We start from the raw sequence: 26,510 nt of genomic DNA, 5'->3' as shown, positions 1-26,510 counted from the left end.
CCGCTGACATGTAGCTTTTTGAATAATGAACTGGGCTCTAGAAGGCCATTTTCGACGCAGCTTTTCTAGCTTCCGGTCGCTAAATAAAAAATTCTGTCTCTAAACAGAGAAGTCGCTAAATATAATAACAAAATAGCTGGAATGGCAACACTGATTACAGACCGTTAAGTTATAAAAAGCAAAGGGGATTTGGTTTTGTCATACATGGTTAGGTCAGACGACCCCAGCAAATACGAGATGATGTAACCAGAGGAGAAGGAATCTTGTTTTTGACTGCCCGACAACAGGCCTCCTGGGCAATGCAAGAGTGCAAGACGCATCCCGCAGGTGGCTTGCACCGCGAATAAGCGTACTCTTCTTAATACGAGCGACTGAGCGCCATCTGCAAGACTCGAAAGACAATCCTCGCTAGTTAAGCAGGGAATGCGTTGTAAAAGAAAGCATACTTGCGGGTTTTACAATCATACTTAAAGCATAGGAAACAAGCAGTAGCAATCACGAATTACCTTTCCTTTTTAGAAGATATTGTTGCAGGGGTGCCCCACGGGAGCATATTAGGGCCGATCTTATTTAACCTATATATAAATGATATCGCAAAAGTTAGTAACAATGCGCAGTTCATTATTCTTGCCGATGACTCAAGCATATTCGTCCAAGCATACGATGTTCAGGAGCTCTCTTGCTTAGCAAACTCAACACTTCAAAAAATGCACACCTGGAGTATGGCAGATTCCCTTGAAATCAATACCAAGAAAACAAAATCAGTTTTATTCGCACCTTGTCAAAAAACAGTTAACCATTCGCTTGATCTGTACCTAGGGAGTGAAAAAATAGCTGTTGTGAGTGAGGTTAAAACACTAGGTGTTATCTTCCCCGAACACTTAAGCTGGGATGCTCATGTACAGCGTGTATGTGCAAGTCTGTCACAAGCGTGCGGTTTGCTTTCCAGGCTTCGTCATGTACTAACGGACAAGATTAAATTATTGCTTTATAACGCTCTCTTTGCAACTCACATTAACTACTGTAGTCTTATATGGGGAACTACTTCATGTAGGAACATTCAGAAAATGTGTACTCTACAGAAAAGGGCACTGCGTCATATAGCGAATGTAGTGCACGATGCGCATACAAAGGATCTGTTTCTAAAATATGGCATACTTCCATTTCAACTATTGTATGACTTTACTCTACTATTAAAACACAAGAACAGTCTTAAGCAAAACGAAACCACCTTTCTTGCTTTATGCACCTTAACAAAACCATCCGACATACCCTATATGCTCAGAAATATAAGCGCTTGGCTGGCTACCTTTTCAAGAACATTTCATGGAAGAAACAGGTTAAAATAGCGCATAGCTACCCTTTTAGGTGACCTGGGAAAAGACAATATCGACATACATAACCCGCAAAAAATGGAAAACTTTTCTACTAAATCGCTGGTGCTCTTAAATACATATAGACTGTTCGTTGACTGTATGATTAGACTACTACATCGAATTGAAATATTTATGTTGTACTTCTGTTCAATTTTTTTGCCGAGAGGTTTCTAATTATTTTACGTCATGTGTTTAGCGTTTTCTGTAGACTGCTGTTATGTGGGCTACTGTTCATTATATATTTTTTAGTGACATACTATAACAGAGCAGTCGCTACAGATTTTTGAGTATTTTATATGATGTGCTTTGTGTTTTTTCCCATACTTTTACATGACCATCAGAAATCTGTAAATATTTTTTTTCACTCAAATGTATTTTCTGTCTCTTGTTTCTGCAAAGTAATGGGGCAAGCACCCAGTCAAGCTGCAGCTTAGCAGCTTTTTGTGATTGTCCTAGCATTCTTCTGTTTGTACAAAAGAAATGCTAAAATAAATTGACTTGACTTGACTTGACGCTATTCCGAAACACAACTTGGCTGCTGTTGCTGTTTTGTTGGATTTTCCGGTGTGCAGCTGATAGTCATCGCTGTAGGAAGGGGGCGGAGGCAAATGGCCCACATCTGACAGTGGGGAGGGGCAGCCCCCCCCCCCCCTTCCCCAAGCGGTAGATACGCCTATGGTTGCTTCTCATGAATTAATTTGGGGACATCCTGAGGAAGAAGGTGTATGGTTACTCGCACAATTTGCACATTTAGGCTGTCGCACAGAGTTTAATTCAGCGTGCTCATGGTCCTCAGAGAAGGTTTTACATCGACATGGTCCGTGACAGTTTTTTGCCAGGTGTCCAAACCTTTGACAGTTATAAGCCGTCAAGGCAGGTCCAAGATTTTCTTCCACCGGATGGCTGGTGAAGCCCAAGTAGATTCTCTGTGGCATTGGTTTGTAATCTCTGAAGGATTACACTGTTCAAAGAGCGAGATTCAACTGTGCCATCCTCCAGACGGTAGTATCTTGCTTGGCAGCGGACTGATATTGCCCCAAAATCTTTCAAGAACTCGAGCAGTTGTCCTTCAGTGTACAGAAGTGGAACGTGACGAATGTTCTCGACATTTCGAGTGTACTAAGCCGAATGTAGCGCTCAACTCTTAGTCCTGCTACTTCATGCAGTAAAAACAGGTTTCTCGGTGGTGTCACTGAGGGAGCACTCACTGAAAAACTGCCCTCGCTGTTTACTCGGAAAGTGTGAATTTTTTCCTTTTCCTCCGAGGCAATTTCTAAGACACCATGGTTCGTATTCACTTTCCAAAGATTATGTCCTCCTTAAGATGACGAGAAAACCACCGGGATTCCTTCACTTCTTTTCTTTTTGTGGGTCATGAAAGGTGCTTCGTCACACCCAATGGCTTTATAATCGCTGAAGTCATCGTTTCAAGTGCTGTCGTTCTACCGATTGTGTGTTTCTTCAAAACGAAGTCTCTTGCTCTCACCTTCGCTGGGTGCCACCATGGTCCCCGGAGGCGGGTCGGCAATGCCTGAATGTTCCAGGACTCGCCATATGGTGGCTTGATGGTGTCATTCGCACGGTGCGTGTTGGCAGAATCTCGGACGCTTTCCTGAGTTGCACTCATGTGCCTCAAAACAGGCTGGCGGTCACAGGGCTCGTGCCACCGTTCTAGGCTGCCGACCGCCGTAGCGGTTGTAGACACTCCGAGGGAAAAAAGCAAAGAAGGCTTCGTGCCTCGTTTCAACGGGCTCGTAGGTCGCTACGCTTCTCACTAACTTCTTGAGCAATGAAGTCCAGGCACAATTTAAACAACTAGTAAAAACTGACGTAAAAAGCGAGCAGCAAAGCACAGGGCCACCGCCTCGGAGAACTCCGTCTTCCGTGACGGACAAATTATTAGAGAAGGTATAGTCGGCCAATAGCAAACTGCACTTACGAACAACAAAAGTGTGGGAATCGGGCCCCACGTTATCTCGTTTTCTTATCTTCCTTAATACCGAAATTCGCGAGGCTATCGTATTCCAAGAGAATTTACATTTAGTTCACTATTAAAGGTTTATCATTGCTCAGCATATAACTTGTCGAAAGGGGTGTTTGTTTTCTACCCAGTGCGTCGAGCCCTTGATACCTTCCTTCTTCTTTGTCACGGATGGGCTTAAGTCTTCCAATCTCGTCTGCGCGAGCCTGGATAATTTCACTTTGGAGCCTACTCGTTATTCTGTTGTATTCAATTAGGAGTTTTCTCTTCCCATACTGTTTTAACATAGCCAGTTTTACGTTAGAGCTGAACAATCCCTACGTCTACGGAAATGCCCAGTTTAATAATAATTTTCGTTAGCTGCCCGTTTTTGGTAGTTTTTAAATGATGGAATTATTAGGCCTCGTGAAGTGCTAATTAGAAAGTTATGCGATGCTAGGCTGGAAATGTTTCTGTCCTGTTTTTGTGAAGATACCTGAAGCACTCTAGCGATAAAAAAGAAAGGGGAGGGGGGAGGCTGTGATACATTTGCTATCCGATCTTCATTAGCGCAGGATACTGCAGCTGACAGGCACTTCTTTGCAGAGAAAGAGGAGTGCACCCTTCGATAAAAAGGTCGATTTCTTTTTCTGCGCTCATTGCATAACTTGCAGCTATAACATAATTTCTTCACTGTTCACGTAAACGCGTTTGCGCTCTAATGTTTGTCGTTGAAACATAAAAACTGAGAGTGCGTCTTGCTCATCGCCGGCCCGCGGGAGGTTGTTATACTAAAATTTCTAATGACTCCAACAAAATAGCAGGAAGCCTAGTATGCGGGAATCGTATGTTCAGACGCCAATGAAGACGTGCTGCCTTTTCTTTCATTTTCCATCCTTTTTCCACGATTACAAACACGTAGCACATCATGGCAGTAATTTCACTAAAAACAGCGACACTAAAAGGAGCAGTTAAATTTATTTCTGTTTCACATTGTATTGATTACTTATTTTTTCGTATTGATAATTGAGAGTAATATATTATTCTTTGGGGGGGGGTGTCAGGGGAGGGTTACTAGCACATGGTACACCATATATGTTATGCAATGACGGATAAACTTGCCACACTTGTCAAAGATGTTATCGCACGCGGGCATGTTGCTGTCTTATTGCAAGACGTTTAATTGAAAAAAAAAGCCGTCTTTTTTCACTCCAATATGTTCATCGAAGAAAATGTGTGCGCGAGTTGAAAAAAGAAACGTAAATGTTCTCACCTGATATGATGCACCTTTTGCTGATACTAGCGTGAGCAGCAGGACCAACGAACACAGAGCTATGGCCTTCATCTCCGAGTGGTGCATTGTTGTAGCTGCAAATAGAAAAAGAAAAAAAGAAAAAGAAAGATTCACCAACATTCATCATTGCCGAGTTCTATCCATATTTCCCTAATTTATGTTTATTGTGACGCACTCAGCGCTTACGGGGAAATACCCATATGAGAATGTGTTAAGCTAAGTATTAAACAAAGAATAAAAAAGATTATGTCACTTTTATCAACGAACAGAGGCATTTTAAGCAAGATGGCTAGGCAAAGGTTATAAAAGGATAGAGATAGTTCCTTTGAATTGTGTAAGCAGATATATGTAAGGCCGCTAGTTATGCAAATATTTGGCCAATGTGAATACCAGGTGATATATATATAAAATAATTCGACCTGGCAACTTTCTTTTGCGCGGTATCCTTAAGGAATGCGGGAGATCTCTGATTTCACGCAATAAAACGTTAACGCAGAAGTTACTCGCGATTTAACTAAAAGATATATGTAGAAATGTATATATTCTTTCAATGGACAAGCCCTGAAAAGTTTACAAGAGGATATTATTTGGTTAAATTGGTACCATTATTTCCTTGCTTGCAGCTTACACTTGGATCATGTACTTGCACGCTGATGTGCATGGAGTCATTCTGAAACCATTAGTCCATCACAGTTCTACGTGAGATGTCCCAAATAGTGCAATAGAGCAGCGCTAGTTATCACAGAGGCACGAGAGTAAACACAGAGTGATTGTGGGTTGGAGAATTATTTATTTATTATTTATTGATTTACGCATACCGCTGTCTTTAGATCGCAAGACATTGAATGGGGGATACATTGTACAAACTATAAAAGCATTTATACATACTGTACAATATACAAAATATAGTTAAGTGGAAGTAAGAAAGAAAAGACATGGTGCGACCCCTCCACAGCAAATTTTTCAATTGGAAATTTGCTTAATGCACCATACACAAGTTATTCAATACCTCCGCGGTGTAAGGGAAAAAAATAAACAGAAAGAAACTTAGAGGAATTCAACCACGATGCAAAAGGTGCGATGTTTAGGGAACGAGATGTTTAATTAAGCGCAGAGAACGGGCAGAGAACGACATAACCGTAGTTATGGTAGTAGATGCACGTAGGAGTTTATGTAACTTAACGAGGTGGTCACAAATGCGACGATGTGCTAAAGGATTGGAAGATTCGGTTACTTGTTGGGTCCCTACCGTCTCCATTTCGGTTTTGTTTTTTTACAACTCGCCAGATTGGCACGGACCATCTGCCACGAGAACAATCCAATCAATGTGCTTACGTAACGCGTGAGAGAGCTAATGGAGCGCTATTACGCCAGCTCCTTTTAGGCCAATCGTTGCTCTCTGTCGACTGAAGGGTGACTTGGCGACTTCTTCTGAGTGCAGCCCTAATGGTTTTTGAGCATGTCAGCCCCGCAAAAACACGGTGGAATTGGTCACCTATATTTGGAGAATTTCTCGTAGCAAGGTATTGCTTTAAAAGTTTGGAGGATGCTTAAGCTTCGCCTTTAAGAGTGGAACGCGATAACATTAAAATATCCCTGACTGCTTCTCATGCTTCCCGGCAACTGAAGCGTACGTAACCGCAGTGTTTACCGAGAAACGCTGGCCGCGAACGGTATGCACGAAGACGTGCTTTAGGGTCCAAACGTGCCCTCTTGTGTGGGCCGCGATGCGGCGGAGACGAGCGCCATCTGGTGGTGTTGCAAAGAACCGGGCGTGCCGCTCCGTGCCCCCCAAAGATACCCCCCCCCTGTCGGTGCGCGCAAATGGCGGACGCCAACACCGCATGTTCGGCAACACGGGCTCCTTAATGCTATCGCGTCAAACCGACGACGAAAACATCCAATGTAACAGTTACTCCACGCGAGACCTTGTGGTGAGTTCCTTATTAAAATCCTAGTCTCACCTTTGCCCGCTGCACATGTCGGAGAATGAATCAATGGAACCTCACTTAGCGCTAAGCGAAATTTGACGATAGATCGCCGCGGCACCTGGGCGAAGTTGCTCAAATATAAACGCAGCAACATTGAAGTAATTTCTCATCGCTATAGTAGCACGATTGGGCGAGCGCTATAGCTGCTGGTTTCTCTTATGATGCTAAAAATTTCAGTAATTGTTAACACTGCTACTCAGCGTTACCGAGTACCCTAGGTCTTCCGCTAAGTCATCCTCCCAAAGAAATGACCCAGAGCCGCTTAGCTTTCGTGTTCTTACGAGAACCGACGTATTCAGTATGACACGGCGGATAGTGAGCCTGATATTTTCTGCCAATTTATTAAGACGACACATTGAGCTCATTGGTAACGTTCCATTGCGAGTAGCATCCCTGAAGTCAAGGGCACGAAACAAACAGGCGTCAGGACACGTTCTGACTCATCACGTTGTCCTGACGTTATTCTATTTATTGTCCTTGCCCTGAGTTGTGTGCTCGCGATATATATACGAAGTTTTTAAATTTAGCTTTGGCCGTATGCACTTAATGGTGTACGTGCTCTATGAGGAAAGAATAAAGCGGCGGGAACGTAAACTTCTTGCTCGGACAGTATTGGGGAAAAGAGCGATACAGGCTAAAAGAAAGAAAGAAAGAAAGAAAGAAAGGAAGAAAGAAAGGAAGAAAGAAATCTAATACACAGACGATTAATCTCCATATCTGGGAGAGAGGCGGAACACGAGAATTAGAAGATCAAAAGATTCGAAGTGTTCTCGGGACGGCACTGGAGATATACGAAACGGCAGACACAAGCGGAGAAGCAGCTGGAAGAAGGGGAAGTAAATGTCCACAAGAAATTTACAAAAAGGTAAGGACTGCAAGAAAGTTTCTGGAATTAATCGCAACAAAATTGAACATCTAGAGAACTTAACAAGTCCGCAGGAGAGGCGTCACGTCGTAATGAGCGCAGCTCCATAGCTGGTGCGGCGCTCCCATGCACGTGCTCTTAACAAATGCTCACAGCCTCCCCTCATTTGATTGCTCCACATCGTCGTGAGGAGCTGAAGGACTCACGGCCCGGCGTATTTTACTCACGGGAAATGTCCGAAGCAAATTGTAATTTCGAGTATATTAGCATGCTCGCAAATTAGGCAGCCTCTTATGCGGCGGCTAAGAGAGAACGTAGAATTGATCAGATTTTTTTTTTTTGCATTCTTACCTCTAAAATAATGACCTGAATTCATGTATGAGATTACAACAGGTTCTTCAGGCTAAATTCAGGAAAAACCATACACATGCTTTCACACTGTGCCTAGTGAAACTGCGATCTGACTCTTACGGGCATAACGGAAGCGATAAGGCCGTTCTTTTCAGCAGTTCAGTAATGCAAATTTATGCGGAATTTTCTATGGAGCTGCAGTCTATGGCCCGTCTTCAAATGTCTTGGCCCTGGCCTCAGGCTTCTGAAACGTATTGTGACGATGGAGAAATAATGCTGTAGGAGCAAGCTATTGGAGCACTAATGATGGAATTTAAGCGTCTGAGAAGTAGCATTTAGTGAGGGAAACAGTTGTGTTAATGTATACTGCGATAAATCTTCAAGTACAAATATTACGGGGAAACCCCTCATACTAGGGGACCTTGGAATATCACGTTAGTGTCGCTTGCCGAACTGCCTAGAATAGAATACAAGTCTCACTTTCTTAATATGAGGCCAAGGACTAGTTCACTCCGTCAACACATATTTATTTCCCTATCGAAGAACGCTGGTGGTAACCTCCGCTATTCTTCAACAACGCCGTATAACCCACGGCTCTTCTCATAGCTGGTATGCTACATTGAAAGAAAAGTGGAGATTACATCTACATCATCACAGAGTTAATACCCTGGGAAGTGCCCTGTGACTTCTGCGCCCGCATCTGCAGCAGATTCTCGCCATCTGCTGTTTTTGTGTCCAACAACAACAACAACAACAACAACACCATAAGTGTCCTAGGCATATTTCTAGATGTGCGAAACGAATTTGACACTGTAGACCATGACATACTACTAAATAAGTTGGAATGCTATTGTTGGCGAGCTCTAGCTCTTCAATTTTTCCGCAGCTGTTTCAATAAGGGAAAACAACTAGTTGCCATTGAAGATACCAAATCGACGTTTCTGACATTGTTACAGGGGTCCCACGAGGCTCAGTACTGGGGCCAATTTCTTTTCTCGTTATTTGTAAACGATCTTCCTGATGCCTTAGAAAACTTCTCTGCTTTGATTTATGCAGACGACAGTGTTTTGCTTTGTGCGCTTGACTCCTTGGACAAAACATTTTAAGTGGCTAATAATGAACTTCGAAATCTTAACCAGTGGTTCGCGTCAAATAAGCTAACTCTGAATACCAAGAAAACTAAATATATTCTCTATACTTCTTCGTGGAAAGCACCTCTAAGAGAATGTCATTCGCTTTCTCTAAACCGTAATATACTTGAGCGGGTGAGTTTAATTCAATACTTGGGTGTCACACTAGAAAAGCATCATCATTGGAAGCCTCCCATTGCATTGCTGTGTAAAAAGTTGAACAACGCTTGTTTTATCCTGTACAAATGCCGTTATTACTTCGACACTGCCACTCTGAGAGCAATTTAGCATATTCCATAGCCATCTATCCTACAATATTGCATCTTGGGGTAACACGTACGCTTCATATGTAGAACCTATTGTACTTCAGAAAAGAGCCATGCGATTTACGACTTTTTCGGATTACAATGCTAAATCGATTCCGCTGTTTCAAAGTTTAGGTATACTGCCTTTTAATTTATTACTGAACTTTAAAGCTACATTGAGTACTCATAATAGCATAACCACTAACTGCCCTTCGAGTTTATCAATTTTTTTTACATTCCAGAAGCAATAACCGCAGCGCACACAAGGGAAAGTTTCTCTTGCCAAAAATGCATAATGTATATGGAAGGAGAAGGTGAAACAGCACTGGAGCACTTCTATGGAACAGCTTACCATAGTAAGTAAAACAAGCAAATTTTTTTTCAATATGAGTGAAATCCCATTATTACTCACTGCTATTATTTGCATAGGGTTTTCATCTCGCTGGCGTACATATATTTTTCTTTCACTTGCAGTGTATAGTTACTACATACAAATTCCTTTCTGCAGGTTTCTCGTATCTATTACACGTACCCTGTCATCTGTTTATGAATGAATATTTATCTATAGATTATTTATTTATACTTTGTCGTATTGTCGTTATGATTGCGAATAATAACTAGCATGGATCCCAACCAGCCTTGAGCAAGGGTGTATATATATATATATATCATCTGATATATCAGATGTCCTGTACAGTATTTCCTGTGTACTTTTCCTATTTTGAATAAACTTCAACTTCAACAAGAGAGAAGGTGCTTAGAGGCGCTAGAATACGGGGTCGACCAGCCCAGACTATACGAATAGTCAATCATAGACTATAAGTATCACACGAAAGTGAAGTCGTTTCGTCGCGTAGGAGGACTGGACGCGTTTATTTAGGTGATATACCATATGATAAACTGCGCGATTGAAAAAGAAAAAGTGCGCATACACAAAGCTGCTTGTTTGGAAGCAGAGTTGACGCTTCGCGTAGTTTATCTCAGGCAGGCTAGGTGTCTATGTGTCGACGCATTGCTTGAAGGGGGATTCCATTAGAAATCATCATCATCATAATCGTTAACATCCCACTATCAATCCGGAGGTAAATGAGAACGTGCAGTGTAAAAATGTTTACATACATAAGGGTGTTTAATTATCGCACGGGCAACACCCCTACCGTAAGGGCCTTACAAAAGTTTATAGAGGGCAATAACGGAACCCTAACTGGATGTGCGATGACAAAAATCGTAGTTGAAAACTATGTAATCCTTTCGACAGCCTTGGGCACGCAGAAATATCTGACAAGAGAGTTTTGTGTCTATCCGTCTGAAATTTTCCTGTCGGATATTTCTGTGCGCCTTAGACTGTCAGAATGATTACATAGTTTTCAACTGAGTCTTTTATCATCGCACGTCTGCTTAGGGCTCCATTGTCGTCCTCTAAAAATTTTTGTAAGGCCCTAACGGTAGGGGTGTTACCCGTGCGACAAGTAAGCACCCTTAAGGATTTAAAAATTTTTACAGTGTAGTTACCTTAGCCAAGTCTTTAATTTCTATAGATGAATATGGTTGAGAAGTGTAAAAAACAGCGGGAGAGATGGTGGCACAAAGGCAGTTATAGACACAATGAATATGCATTACATTACACGCCAATAAAACAAACTAATATTGGATGGCTTGTTAACAAGAACCAGGTATATTAAGGGCTGAAAAGAAACGCTACAGAAGCGTAAAAAGTAACAAGTTTGGCGGGCACCATCCACGAGCCCACTTTTAAGGAGATGCTCGTAAAATCCATTCATTAATTCTTTGCCAAACTAGATCGTAGCTATAGTGCAAGCTGCCCAGAGACAGAATTGTAGATAAGAAGGAAAGGCAAATGGTATAGCTGACAGTTGTACAAGGAAATTGAGCTGGGCAAGCGATGTAACGCGTAAAACAGATAACTGGTCATCTATCGGAGTAGGAAGATGGGTGCTGAAGGAGGAAACAACAGCCCGAGGGGCTAACAGATTTACCGGTGTAATGAAATTAGAAGATCGCAGGCGTAGGGTACACTCGTTGAATACAGGGCAGAAGTAACTGGGAACGTCTAGAAGATGCCTGCGTCCTGTAGCGGTAATGACGTCAATAATGGTTGGAAGAGGTTGTAGCAGATCCAAGCGTTAGAATGTGCGGACTCTCCTCCAGCCCACGCTGCGTTCAATGACATTCACCCGCAGGTCACCATTGAAACCTTCCCTCCAATATTTTGCCTTTCAAATGAAGTCGTATGCAAGCGGACTGTCCATAAAAAACACTGAATACATCTCAATGTCATTCTGACCCATCGGGCTATGGTGATGGTTATTTTGTTTATCTAAACCAACGTTGACTACAGCAGCATCACACAGTCCGAATGCTCTTTAAATAAAGCCGGAAGTCTCCCAGTGCGTAATAAACGTCAAAAAATTGTCGTAATAGATGCATTTCTTTACGTTGATGAAACAAATGACGCCCTAGGTTTCCATATGCCACACGATTCCTTTTTAACAATGTACATGTAGGTAAACAAGCGTTTTGTTCATATAAGTTCATATGCCAGGGGTTTCTGCGAGAAATTTTAGTAATTTTTCGGATAGCGCAGTTCTATTCCTTGAGCTGGTCTTCTCGAAGAAGCCGACATTACTTGCACAAAAAGTTGAAGTGCTTATTCTAATAATTAACAAAAATATCTAATTAAGTATTTAACTAATTACCTTACCTCACATATTGCAATTTACAAATGTCAGCTTTTGAGACTGCAAGGCATATCCACTTGAAAAAGAATTCTGTGGATGACATCATCTTCCACATATGCACTATCAAATTTGCTGTAAGAAGGCATTGTCGTTCCACTTGCCTTCTTTTTAACTTAACGCCGCTTTACGCGTTGAAGCGCGAAAGTAACTTGACTGCCAATGTACTTCTTCGCAAAGTTCGAAAATTAGTATCTCGAAGCTGGGGTCATCCTGAGAATTCGTTCCAAGTGTATCTGCCTTGCGAACTCCCGAGCTACAATTTATAAATTGCAATGAGTGCTGTAAAATAATTAGTCGGACACACAATTAGTGGATTATTTCAATTATTCAATTATGCATTTAGATTTCTCGTCCAGATAATGTCCACCTGCTAGGGTAATCCAGCTCAAGGATTATAATTGCGCTATCAGCCACAGATGATTTTTAAAAATTGCTGAAACAATGGGTATAGTTTCACCTTGCATATTATGCCGAATATATTTCTCAAAGTGCATTCACACCATTGGTTTAAGGGTTTATCAGTGACGTTGTTGTGTTATTTTTACTGTAATGTCGTAATGGTCGTTATGTGCACATTCAGCCCCTAAAGAGTGAAAGTGAGAGGAAATAAACGATGAAAGGCAATGATTTTAACTAGAGTAACTATCCTGCCAGCTACTTTTGGAAACATGTGCAAATATATGTGTACAAGCTATCCTGTTCATCGGACAAGTTGTTGGTGCTGTATTCGCCCGCCAACAGCTACTTTATGTCAGTTCAAAAATTAATAAAGAGCCGCATCATCGGATTAATGCGCACTTAGTCGCCTACGCTTTCAGTTTTCATCTGTAGATCTTGAGCTTAACAATTTCAATATGAAATTTGAAGGATTGACCTTTCCATATTCATTGTTGAGCCGCACTGGGTTTAGTCTAATGAATGGAGGAAAATGAAAGTAAAAACATAATTTCTGCTCAAATAATCCGCGGCATCGTTCCCTTTCTTACTATAATTTATGGGATTAAATATAGAAGGGTGATAATTCTTTTTCGCTTTCGCTTCCAGTCTCCATTCAACAGTTCGTATACATCGCGCTTCGCGTTGTTGTTTATGTTTAGCTTCTCCTGCACTCCGCTTTTCAGCGTCAATCTCCATCCTGGCCCCAGGGCGGTGTCAGTGGCTACAAAAATATTGTTTGCTCCCGGATGCCCGAACGGGGAGTCATGAGCAGAGAGCTTGCAGGCCATATACGCTCGCATCTATAGGAATATGGGGCAATATACTAGTCTCCCAGACAAACACGGCGTATAGCGTTTGCCTAGTCTATATTTTCTTTTTCCACATCATTTGCTCTGTTTTCTTATTTCCGCCTCCCGAGAGAGTTGACAGAGATGCGAGAAAATTTGTGCTTTCGCTCTTTCACGGAGGAGGAGAAAGTAATCCGAGAGCCTCACGAGTCGGACGCATACACATTTATTTGCGTTCGGTCTTCGGATCCCCTGAACTCGGAACGGCGGCGCAAAGTTGCAAGCGCATATGTGCGCGTAGGAAGCATCAGTGTGCATCCTTGGGTGGTCCCCAGTCGCCGTACGGGGCTTCGAGGAAGGCACTGCGGCCTGCAGGCTTTGGAGATTGAGCTTCGGGTTTCAGCTGTGCGCTGTTGGAGAGTACCGATGCTCCTTCCTGCAACGCTTCTTCCTCGTCTTATTAACGCTTCGCGCACTCTTTATTCTTAGCTATCGCAAGTACGTACGTCGTCATGGGCGTTTTCGTCGAAAGGGGAAACCGGGGAAGGCACGCTGCTCATTCGTGCGCTACACGGCGAAAAGACGCCGATGGTCGCCAGTTGCCTCCTGTCGGCTGCAGATATAGCAAAGAAAATACTAAAAGAATTGTGTGTGATCCGTCGATTTGCGGCAGTTAGAAGTTATGACAAAGTGTCCAAGCGTGCTTTCGAAGCACATATCGTTGAGTTCAAGGCAAATTGCGGAACTTCGCTGTGCTACTACATCGCTGCCGTACCTGCCTCGCAGCTTCTTTGGAGAGATCTGCGGCTTCTTTGTTTTATTCGCACCACTGTTAGGGAAGAATTCCTGGCTTCTCATGTCCTCATTTACATTACGCTATAGAAATACAGGGGGCAGCAGCCGCACAGTGTTCCACGCAGTAGTCTCCGGGTTCATCATATCCCTTGTGCAAGCGAAGAGGCAGGCTATCTGTCGACACGTAGTAGACACTAAGACCAAAGGCGTCCGTTAGTGACGTTTGAGTATTTAACCACGTGTGCTTGCGAGGATCTCTGAGGAAGTGCATGTGTTATTATCAGAACCATCGGCAAAAATACAAGTCAATAAAAAGAAGGATAACAGGTATTCAAGTTGCAACCGTACTATGGATCGCAGAATGAAGTGAAAAGGTACCTTATGATATTCTTTTATATCATAAACCTTTATTGTTGTGTAGACGCAGCCATACTTGAGATGCGCCATGCTGATTTTGATGTCTTTCGAAAAGTCATGAAGTTTGTAGCTGATGGCTGTAATTTTATAGGAGGTCTTCAATGGCTCGCACTGCCAAGCAGCAATGCTCTGGTGAAGTCGGTTCGTGTGGGTTATTTATTCATTCATTACGATATAGGTAATGTCGGCTATAAATATATCGCCGGCCCCTCCGCAAAGTGTTTAATGACTGAAGAATGACTCAGGTGAATTGAATTCTTACAATAATAAAGTGATTAACTCCCACAAGCGCAGCAGTAATTCTAGGCACAAAAAGTAATGAAGCAATTAGTGTTTCGCACGGCCACTTCCGTGCCCGAGTTTCACGATTGGATAACTTGAGACCAGCGTAAAGACCAATCAAGAGAAGTGCCCCTGTGGTCGAGAATTCTTACTCGCTTTTTTACTTAAGGTGCACGGTTTTATGGCAGTTCTCTCAATTCCACGTAGTAACGGCGGCCTTATCCTACGAGTGCTTTTGCTAACCGTTGCTTTTGAATGGTTTTATGAAATATCCGGTTTCTCAATTCACAGAGCATTCTTGCTCGAGAAACACAGCAGTGGTCCTTGTAATGTAATATTGGTTAGCCTCGCTGCTAGCGTTTACAAAGTTCAGCGCTGAAAAGAGAGAGAGACAGAAAAAAAAAAGAGAGGAACTGAAGAAAACCAGGAGGCACGGAGAAGATCAAATATTTTGTTCCTGTTCCGAAGCAGAGATGCGTGTACTCTCGACACTTCAAAGAAGACTTCAGCAGAAATTAAGAAGCCAGCAATGTTCCCTCTACTTTTTGCCCAATCTCTTCATTTTTGCTGCTATGCAACATATGCAACTAAATATTAGTCAAACTACGCTCTGCACCAGAGCATGGGACATACGGCCAATTTCCGGAACCATTCCTGCATATGACAAGAAGGTGGAATTTCTCGTACTGTAGATATCTTATTTTGCGGGAGTATAGACACCGCAGTGATTGTCTTGCAACATACCTGAAGGTTTTACAACAGCCATGATTTGACATCGACATTCAATGTATCTGTACGTGTCATATCTTGGGGTGGTTTTGGAAACTTTAGGTTAACATCATAATACTTTGCTTAGATATTTCAGAGAGCGCCAAATGGTGAAATGTAACGAATAAAATAAGTCCTTTCTAGCACAGCATGGTAGCCCATAACTCTATCTATACAATAGCCGGTGATGTCAAGATGTTGGGTTCATGATGCCTAGTGATAGTTGGGACACGATGCCGCTTTGCAATATGGCGCGATAGCTGCTGCCCTCTCGGCGCGCTCAAAACCTGTCATGAGCCTGACAGGATCCCACTGCAGCCCCCTTTCGCACCTTCGTCTAATAGAAACTCAGACTCACGAGACTTTATGGAAATAAAGAAAAAACACACGCCTCTCCCGAAGGTAGAGGCATTCATCTGATTTATTTATTTATTTATTTATTTATTTATTTATTTATTTATTTATTTATTTATTTATTTACAATCCTGTAAGCCTGCTCAAGGTGTCCGAGAGATTAATCGGCAAAAGGCTGCGGGGAAGGAACGCGGCCGGTAGGGCTCTCTACAGACTTCTACAGAAAGATCTCCTGTCTAACTTTGCAGCGCTCACAGCAGGCCTGCAAGACATGTTTTAGCATGGGCTTTTTCCCTGCCTCGAACACACACGCTAATATGCGCATACAATAGCAGAACGAACTTGGTGCTTTTGTCTTACTATTGTCATTTGGATTGTGTTGCCGGAAGCTGTACTTGCAGAAAACGTCGCACTCGTAGATCCAGAAAGATCTCTTATGATAAGTGTTTGATATTAGTGATCCTATGGTAGTACGTGCCAGCGGAGCCTCACATCGGCTTTGACTACGCCCCGCCACGAGCTCTAGCCGCGATGCAACAGCCTGGCGACCCCCACTGCGATGAACTAGAGCGTGAAAAGAGTGTCGACGCAGAGAAGCCGAGGTCATCCCCAGGTTGAACCTGCTTCTCAGCCAGCCCCGCGGATCGGTCGCACACACAGTGTGTTTACGCCGTCCAGAGGAAGCGGTGCTGTGAGAACTATACATTAGAGTAATCGCAACAAACGTACCACAGCATGGGGAACTAAGCTTCCACATGCTTTATAGGCATTCATAAGACTGAAATGAACATACACACAAAGAAAAGACTTAATTATGACCCACGATGGGCGCTTCATCACTTTTTCTAAACAGTAAATTCTGAGAGTTTCAGTGGAATATAATCTTGGTGAACACCATAGTACCTAGCGACGAGTTGAGGAGGCCTCGGAAAAATCGTGTATCTTTTACTTTTTTTGCATCAAGAGATCTAGAGAAAGAAGATTCCGCAAGTTTTAAGCCAAACTGTCAAAGCTTCTAGCATGCAAAGCGTTTTGCTGAATTGGTGGAGTTTTACGTCCCAAAACCGCCAGGTGGGCTTGAGGGACGGCGTTTTATCGGAGCTCGGAAATGCTCGGAAATGACACGAATGCTGATGTTCTCCGGTTCCATGGGGGTGCGGCCGCCGTAGCCGGGAACATGCGCCTTTGTGATGGCGATCAAAACGCCATAGCCACTGAGTCACAAATGAGCAGGATCAGTTCATGATTGGCCATAATGTGGGCTGTCAGAATTAGTCTTGATTTTGCGATGTTCATTACATCACCATAGCCACTATGTCTCAATTATGAGTAGAATCAGTTCATGATTGGCCATAATATTGCCTATCATAGGGGGAGGAGGAGGGAAAAAAGATAAAGCAGTGTTCCACCAGACGCTCGTCCGGTTTGCTACCCTACACCGGAGAAAGGAGGTTGAGAGAAAAGGTTTAGGGCCCTTCCACTCTGTTAAGAAGGATAGCCAGCGAAGCTGTATTGGGATGACTATATTGACAATTATATTGATTTATATGGTTATTGCTATATTCATTGAATAAAGACACGTACACGTAACTTCGTGGTTGTTATCGTCATTATTTTGTCTCAGTAGTTACTGCAGTGACCATAGCTTTGTGGTCCTTGTGATACACCGCGATCGGTTGTACTGCTATGCTAGACACGTTCTTGCCAAAAGTTAAACCTATACGTGACCGGTGACGCGTGGTCGGCATATTGACGTCCACGCAGCACTCAATTCCAAACCGTTCCAACAGGAAGGATACAATTCACTTTTCGTCGGGGCACGCCAGGTCGACGTTATAGTCGACGATTGGTATGTACACTATTGCGTTTTATTATCCTTTTCAATCCTCCAACGGGAGTGAAGGAGCTCCGCCATCCCACGTTTTATATATGGCCATGAAGGTTGTGCGTCATAACATGGTCGATAAGGTGATAACATTCAGAGCGACCACCGCGACTGGTAGCATCACGCGGAAACAGTTGGACAACTATATATACATATTTTTTTTCATTGTGCACGGCTCTTGCCCACGGACACATTTTTCATTAGAACCTAGCCAAATACAGCTTCGCTGTATAAGAAACAAAAAAGAGAAAGATAAACAAAAGCAATGAGGGGAGGGGGAAAGCAGTGCGCGTACGAGTAGCTGTCCGTCACACCTACACTTTTCCACTGAGGCCAGTAGACCTCAGAAATTTAGCAATGCTCGCCTTAGTTGGCGAGCCTCCGATGCATGATGCTATCGTCCAGGAATGTTAGGCTCTGAAAATAGCCTACAATGCAGCTGGTTTACCATAGGGCCGAAGATGTCGTAACGAGTACAAAAAACACAACGCATGTTCGGTTATCCCTTCATGGCAACTCGAGACACACATGAGTGTGTCGGCTGTGTCAATGAGGAAAGAAGTGGCTTTTCGTAAAGGTCAGCCCTTGCCGGAAGCGGCGCGATAAAATTGTATCATCCCGGGAATTGTGTGACGTTATTTGCAACTTCAATGAGGGGACAAGTCTGTGCAGGAACACGATTCGAGACACCCGGGTTCTTCCAGCAAGTTTGCTTTTTTTTTGTGTGAGCAAAAGGAAACGAATACCTCTCGAATCGTACATTCTTGACGAAGGCATAGGAACTTTCTGGAATTGTTTATGGGCTGACCGGGCAGTATGACCGTCAAAATGTTATCGACGACGCCAGGGTGGCCCGGCAGCCACGGCAATGTGACGCAATGTCTGTTACGCACAGCTTGACGGATAATTTCTCTAGTCTCGGACACCGATTGCTCATGTGTCCTGCATCGTAAGGCTGACTTGGAATAATAAAACATAACCCGCATTCGCAGTTGTGCTTGGAGAATGTAATTGACAACTGCACGTATAGTGGAAAATTCTGCTACTGTAGACGTCGTCATATGGGACATGTTGAATATGGGACATTGTGACTACTGGCTGTCATATGTATAATAATATGTTTGTTGCGCCAAGGTGTCTGCCGGTTTTAAAAGTTCACAAATATTCATGCGCAGGGAATTCTACTCGCGCTCTCACCATATGGAAGGCCGGAGTAGAGAGGGGAACAGCAGTTCCTCAATGTTTTTGGAATTCAGTTCGCAGTTTACGTCTGCCCTTGAACCGAGGCATGCATCGCATTAGGAAAAGTTATCACGTATCCTCAAATATATAGCAACATAACTGAAAAGAACTAGAGATGTTCATTAGTTAAGGGATAGTAATTAAGAGACATACTATTGGGGTGAATTAGTGAAGGACTTAAAGAAACCAAGGAATATTGGAAGGAGAACAATTCATAAGGATATCAGGGTTTGAAGCGGTTTTCAGTGTGCTGGAAGCCAGTTTCCGGTGTATGTTTGCGTCGTCGTGGAAACTGTGCTTGTCACTCAAGACTGATCTACGTTTTTGTTCAATAAGAAACGGTGTGCTATTGTTGTGATATTCCTCGTCCCATGCAATGCAGTTTGCTCCCTCATAGATAATCAGCTGATATCCGGCAACGCATATTGCATTGGTAGCGTTTTTGTTCACCGAGCGAACCCCCGATTCAATCTTATTTGCTTGCCTTGAATCTAAAAATTAAATTATGGGGTTTTACGTGCCAAAACCACTTTCTGATTATGAGGCACGCCGTAGTGGATCACTCCGGAAATTTCGACCACCTTGGGTTCTTTAACGTGCACCTAAATCTAAGTACATGGGTGTTTTCGCCCCCATCGAAATGCGGCCGCCGTGGCCGGGATTCGATCCCGCGACCTCGCGCTCAGCAGCCTAACACCATAGCCACTGAGCAACCACGGCAGATGCCTAGAATGTCGAACTTTCAAATGCCAGGTCTTTAATAAAACCGATCAAAACACGCCGTGGCACTGCAAAGCAGCAATGGTAAAGCGCTGCTAAAGTAACACAGACTAAAGTCATTGCGGACAAGCGCTGCTACGTACCAATGACACGAATTAGCGGCGAAATAGATGGTGCGCAGATTGTGTTCCGCAAGCAAGACACGTTCGATTCGAGCTTTTTTTTTCTTTTCGCGCATGGCTGATTGTGTTACAACTTTGTCAGCAGCGGAAATGAGCAAGGTGCCGCTGGAGGTTTCTCTATTGTTCTGCTTTGTCGCTGGTGCCGCATGTATGTAGACATGGGAAGCGCTCCATGGCGTCATGCGTTCCATGTAAGGCAATTTAGTCGAGGACGACACCACCGGGGAGCACGACGCTGGCGAAAGAGTCTCTTGACCCACTTACGCCGGGAACTATAGCACAAACAACAGTGACTGAACAAAAGCGCTATTTGTGGCATGGCGTTCGACATAAGGTCAGCACGACAAAGAAATCACGGAAATTGTGCTCCTACCGGGAGTGCAGACGCCTCTGGACCGTGTGCTACATTCTCGAGTTTGAGGAACCCAGACGATTAATCTCAGCCTCATTGAGATGATGAGGTGACTACCAATCTTTGGCAAATATTAAAAAAAATGGTATTAGAACCATGAGCGCATTTGGTCGGAGTACAGTGTTTAGTCGGCGTACAGCAGCATGCCCTTTGTGTTTCTTGTAGTGGAATTGCTTACCTGAAAGCCTCCAACTGTGCGACACAGTTCGTCGCGCGCCAGTAAGTTCTTCATCAAAAGCTAACTGCAACCAAATTTCGCACAGCGTAAGAAGCCTAGTTTCAGACAGTATAGACGTCGGGCAGCGTCCGTGCGAAATGTTAGGTCTGAAATACAAGTGCATGAATAGCCCTCACCCCCCACCCTCCCCGGCCACCCCTTGAATAACAAAAACAAGAACAAAAGAAAAAATATGGGGCAGCACTCATCTACATTCACTATCCAAGTATACAAAAACTCTTCTCTTGAGATCATGGATTGTCCTTTATTTTTTCTTGCTCGGCATATGAAGTCTAAAGTCACAGTTTAACTTTACAGGGACTCTTGATAAGACTTGTGCGCTGAAATTGCAACTCTAGAGCGTTCTCGGTGCTTCGCGAAAGCGATTAGATAGATGGGAAGAAGACTGGTCTGAAAACGTCAAAAATGATTTTTGCATACTTGGATAGCCATCCCAGATGAGTTCTTCCCGAATTGTTATAGACCGCACTATCTTCGGGATTGTGCTATATGTTTGGTTGGGAAACCAGAAAGAACACTGGTTTGACAATTCCAATAATGTAATTCTCATTAATAGATGTTTTTAATACTGTAATTGCAAGAAAAAAAATGCCGCCATTACAGCTCACCGGCAGTGACACGTGACCGAGAAAGCGCGGCTGTTCAGCATAGCCTCTGAGATTAGGCTGGCAACTCGGCCATCGTTGCGCTCTATTGGTTGGGCACGCTCATATTGCGTCGAATTTTCCTTTATCTTATCTTTCCAGCCCTCGTCTACGCTTCACACTGCATAACTCTTGAGTAAGAAACCGGATAACGTCATGCTTATCTCCACTGCCCTTTGCTTTGTTGTCTTTCTGTCTCCCAGATAGAAGTTAATACGTCCACGCTCACTGACTTGGAAAAATACAAAGGGAAACGTACCAATGCTGACGAGTGAAATATGGCCCCATGAGTGAAAAAGGAAAGACATCTGTAGATACAAGGGTTGGTAGCCAGCTAAACGAGCACTTTGTCTGCAGAATTCTCAGTACACGCTGACAAAAACAGAGGCAAGCTGAAAACGTAAGTAAGGTAACAGTGCCCTAGGACTTCCCTTTGCAGGTCCTCACTATTGGGTCATTACTCAATGCCTATGCACTGCCGCTGTACCCTCAGGTTGCTCGAGGACTGGCACTGCAAAAGCAGAAAAGCTCATTTTTGGGCGGCTCATTACATCCGCGGTGTCTCCCTGCGGGAAGAGCACTCGAGGGTCGGTTCTGTCCCGAACAACCGCGTCGGCTGCAACAGGACAGCGGCAGGCCACCATCCCCATCTTTCCGGATTAGCTCGCTTGTCTTATTGGCTGCTTTGAAGGGAGTGATTGCTTTGATCGCAATCTTCTTATGCGTCACCCAAATCCAGGTTGCCTCGCTAACCAAGACTTCAAGTTAAGGGTAATTCCTAATGCGTTTGCGTAGGTTGTTGCTTTCTTTATTCTTCTCCCGTATCATGGCAAAGTTACCCATGGGACAAGATGGAAGGCTTTAAAGGCTACCCACAACAAAAGGAACGGCGAACTTCGCCTAGTTCACAAATGCCATTTAATTACCTGTAGGTCGAACATTTCCCATGCTTGTTTTTGCTCGTTTGAGCGTGCCTTTACGGGAAAAGAGGTAAAATGCCCGTAGAATTACGAGCAATGCCGAGAAAAGGATTATGCTTTGTGATGTGGCTGCTGTATTACGACTTTTGTCTGTATTTGTTTTTGTCTTTTCAAGCTACTGTTGTCGCAACATTCCTGAATTTCTCCTGGTCAGATGCATGCGGGGGCAAAATATCCCTACTGCGACTTCTGATCTATTTCTGGCGCTTAAATACTTAAGCATCGTAGGTGTGCTCTAGGCATTCTTTATCTCGGCTGCTACTCCGATATTGCTAACTCATTTAGTTAGCTTATGCATGTCCAGCCATCGCTAATAATCATCCACTATTGCACTATTATAACGGCTACATGTGTTTACCTGATCAATTATGCAATAACTTTGCAGATATGTGGTGTCAACCGAGCAGAAACGCTGTCACAACCGGTTCTTACTTTATTTTTTATTTTTTGTTTGCCACACCACAGCGTTTTCTTTTATTGAACTTCTTTTGTTACCACTTTGACGCGACCGCGTCATCAGCTTCTTTTTTTTTAAATTTCAACGCTACCAACCATCTACTATGACACTATTATAACTATTACATGTGTTAAATTCTTTATTTCCTTTCTTGCTACGACCTTGGCGCGGTGACCGCGACGTAACCAGTTCTCCTTTAACGCTACCAGTCACCTACTGTTACACTATCATAATGATTACATGTACTAACTTCTTTATTTTCCTTTTTGTTACGACTTTGACTTGACGAGGACGACGTAACCATTTTTTTTCTGACGCTGCCACTCATCTACTATTACACTGCTATAACGATTACATGCGCTAGCTTCATCAATTACGCATTTAGTTCGCAGATATGAAGCACCACAGGACGGACAGTTTTGCCAGGGCACTCGCCAAAGAATGCTTATACGCGCTATAAAAGGGCACGAGCTCAGTGCCGTACCACGCAAACGCTTGTAGCACCTATACGCAGAGGGGGCAAGGAAAAAGACATCTGTGGTCGATGTGCGCCGGCGAATGAGTTTGTCTCCCGCTTTCGCCCAGTGTCTCGGAGCACTCCGCGTCCGTTCCAGCCGATTACCGCCGTCGCCACCAGCACGCGAGCTCTTGCTCGCTTCGTCTCGCTTGCTCCTTTCTTTTATTTATTTTTTTACTCGAGGCACCACGCTTCGAAAGGCTCGCTTAACGTCTCCGTTAACTCGTGACTGCCTCGCGCTCGCGTATGTAGGCGCGCACTCCTCCGTATACAGCTGGTGGCCGGAGATAAAGCACCACGAACCGCGCCCGCACTCAACGCCGTCCGCAGAACTATCTTCCTTTCTTCGCGGTTGTAAAAAGAAGGAAGGAGACGAGGTCGTCGAAAGAACGACGCCACTTTCACGGCTATCCGAGTTCGTGCTATTTCCCACCGCGGGTCCTGATTGTTGCAACGAACGTCACTATATAAGGCCCACGTGGTGCATTTAATCTATTACGCTGGTCCCACATGGACGCCTCTTCACTGCGCTTTTTTTCTGACGTGTGGCGGTGTGGTTGAGAGTTTAATGCGTGCTTAACGTCGCCGCACCTCGCCTCTCGCCACCTTCACTTTGTTCTGAACCCTCTCGGCGCGTCCCCTCGCTTCGAGGGCGTCTTTAGGGTGCGTGTCCACGGTTAGGTGGCCTCTACGAAAGTCACCCTTGACGAACTAATTCCCAGTCCACGTCAAAAAAAAAAAAAAAAAAGAAGAACAGAGAACACTGCGTTCCGTCTGCGCAAGTAACACCCGCCTTGGCAGCCGTGGCCATTTCATTTATTTTTTTCTTGTTCGCAACACTTACGCACATGGCCAACGTACCAGAATTGCAGGGAAGCTTTCCGTTACATCACCACGTTACAGGGCTGTGGAGGCCTGGGGTAGACAGGAAAAGGTAATCTCATTATACAACGCGTCATTTGTCGAACGTTTGTTGGGGTACCACGGCTGCCGTAGAAGCTAGGAACAAGCAAACACGTATATATAACTATACTGCACCGCTGAGACTTGATTGTCGTGATTAATGCTTCCTGGTAGTTGGAGGCAAGCACTTGTAGAACCGTCGCTTGAGTTAATAAGCCATAGCATAAATGAGAAGAGATGATAAAGCTTATGGCACGCGGGCAATTCTGTGTAACCTCCCGCAACTCCCTAACTCCCTGGTTTTGAGTCTACTTCTGAGTAATGAGTGCCGGCGAACAACACCGTGTAAACCACCCCGTTCGCGAACATTTACCTCCTTGCGTGGCGGAACTGCTCAAAATTCTGCACACGCAGATAAGCGAACACGCACATCGCAGCTGCCCCTGACCACTGCGAAAATGGTAAGTGCGGGGAGGAAGGTAGGGAGGCGAAGTGGTTATTTACAGGCCGAGGGGCAGCATAAAGCCAAGTAGATTTACTACGTGCTGCCTCCCTTTTGCATAACCGGAAAACACGGGACCAACGAGTTCGTGTCGTTTCTTTCTTTCTCTCGTTAGCTTAGCACCAAGATTTCTCAGTAAAACTTCTGCAGAAAGCCGTCCTTTCTAAAAGGCACAGCCCGGCGAAGTTCAACCACGGGCTTGATTAAAGGGACGTCGAAACTATGACGCAACGCGAACGTCACCTCCATTGCTTTGTTGTGTTTGTTGTTTTTCCATGATACACACGACGCTCGCAGAAGTGAAGCTTCGTCGTCGCTGCAGAAGCAAAGCGAGCCCCACCCTCGGAATTAAGCTGAACGATCGCGTTGGGAGCGCGGGCACGTTCAGGCGTACAGCCGTTCGGCCACCAGGCAGCAGGCGTTCGTGGAAATGAGAAAGAAGAGGGAAGAAATTGCCTAGTCGTGTCGTTGTCGTGCGCGTGCGTGAGAGCGAACGAGTAACAGCGTATACGGCCGGTGCGCGTGTATTCTCGCTGCTTACTGCGAGCGACTCGTTGTTTTCTTGTTTTCGCCGTGCGGCGGCGCGGGCGTGGTATCAGTCAACGTCGTCTCGAGAGCGATGGTTTTCCGCGCCCAGGAGTGGTCTTCTTCTCTGCCAAAGTGAACTCGAATTCGCGCAGTTCTAAAGCCCTCCCCTCCCACTCCTAGAACCCCAACTCCCCTCCCCTCACCCCCACAGCTTCCACGTGCACCCCCCCCCCCCCCTCGACCATTGCTCCGGCTCGCTCTTACTCCGCACACTGTAGTCAACAACACACAACGAACCGCGTTAGCCGACAACCTGCGTTGGGGAAGTATACGTACAGCGGGGAGGCAATTGCTGCGGATCTGCGGAATCTCAGAGAGCCACTTGTGCGCTCTTTTATTACTTGGCAATCTTCAAAATGGAGACCGACGCCGTCGAGGGGAGGCTCAGGTGTGCGTCGCTCGTAGAGAAAATTAAGCGAATTACGTTTTCTTTTTCCCCATCAGGCGTGTATCACGCGATTCGTTTCTTGGAAAGAGCTCAGCTAGCGAGCCGTGGCTCCAGTCACTGCCACGAGTGTCCAGTTATTTTTCGGAGTGGCTTAGCGAGGATAGCGCCGAGCTTTACATCTACGCGGGAGCGAGCATGAAAATCCGTCTCTGATGAGGTATACGTTGAAACTTCTAGGAAAAGACGCCAAAAATAGAACATATGTATGTATAGAACGTATGTGGACGCAGGTGGACACAGGCCTGTAGTCAGATACCTAAGGCACAAGCTTAGCTCCACTGCGCAGGTAATTGAGAGGAAATTAGTCGATCTACGCTGATTACACGAAGAAATATAACCTTGTGCTCGGCGTGACAATTTATTAAGTCCTTAGTTATTATCCAACATGGTTAGCAGAGTGAGATGAGATCCTGTTTCTCTCCCTGGTTATCTTCATCAGAAAAAAAAAAGAGAAAAGATACAGACCTCGTATTCCATTTTCTTTTGTGCCTATTATCTAAATATTGGGCTTATTTAGACGTGCTAACATTGTAAGCACGTAGCAATACAGTAGAATTAGAGGCAAAACTAATTACGTATCTGCAAGTAGGCGATAGCATTTCGGAAGATCACTCGCAGCACCCTTCGTTGATGCAGAGCGCCAGCATTGTTTTGTTTCGCACACAGATTAGGCTCGCGGGAGCGCCCACACCAACTCCTCATAAAGGCTAATGGGATTAGCCAGGTTTCATTTTTTTCTTGCGGAAAACACATACGTAACCGTGTGAGAGCATGTGTGCCGGTACTCTTAGTGAAATCTGGCACACTCACGCAAGCTCAGCTATATTCAATAAGCCACCGGACGTTTATGTTTTTATTCCCATCATTAACGGAGAAGCTGGTTAATGAAGCCCGTGCTTCACATATAGCGTAAAGGTGC

At 44.3% G+C, this 26,510-nt stretch overlaps 2 protein-coding genes across 4 annotated transcripts in view; one reads left to right on the top strand and one right to left on the bottom strand.

Annotated features, from left to right (window-relative positions):
• Positions 1-26,510, top strand: part of LOC142582905 (beta-mannosidase-like) — a 301,465-nt gene that overhangs the window by 22,012 nt on the left and 252,943 nt on the right. For 2 of the 3 annotated variants that reach the window (XM_075693025.1, XM_075693021.1), the window contains exon 1: positions 9,536-9,628. The exons of the other annotated variant lie outside the window; for it this stretch is intronic. The gene's annotated coding sequence lies outside the window, so the exon portion shown is untranslated. Of the gene's footprint in view, positions 1-9,535; positions 9,629-26,510 lie in introns of those variants that run through there. 3 annotated transcript variants of the gene reach the window in all.
• Positions 1-26,510, bottom strand: part of LOC142582906 (uncharacterized) — a 197,758-nt gene that overhangs the window by 19,816 nt on the left and 151,432 nt on the right. Inside the window, exon 2 of the mRNA XM_075693028.1 lies at positions 4,610-4,704. Within this exon, the coding sequence (XP_075549143.1) occupies positions 4,610-4,696 (87 nt within the window). The 5' untranslated portion in view covers positions 4,697-4,704. The remainder of the gene's footprint in view (positions 1-4,609; positions 4,705-26,510) is intronic.

Source organism: Dermacentor variabilis, chromosome 5 (assembly GCF_050947875.1).
Source record: "Dermacentor variabilis isolate Ectoservices chromosome 5, ASM5094787v1, whole genome shotgun sequence".
Taxonomy (NCBI): domain Eukaryota; kingdom Metazoa; phylum Arthropoda; class Arachnida; order Ixodida; family Ixodidae; genus Dermacentor; species Dermacentor variabilis.
This window is presented reverse-complemented; position numbering and strand designations above follow the sequence as displayed.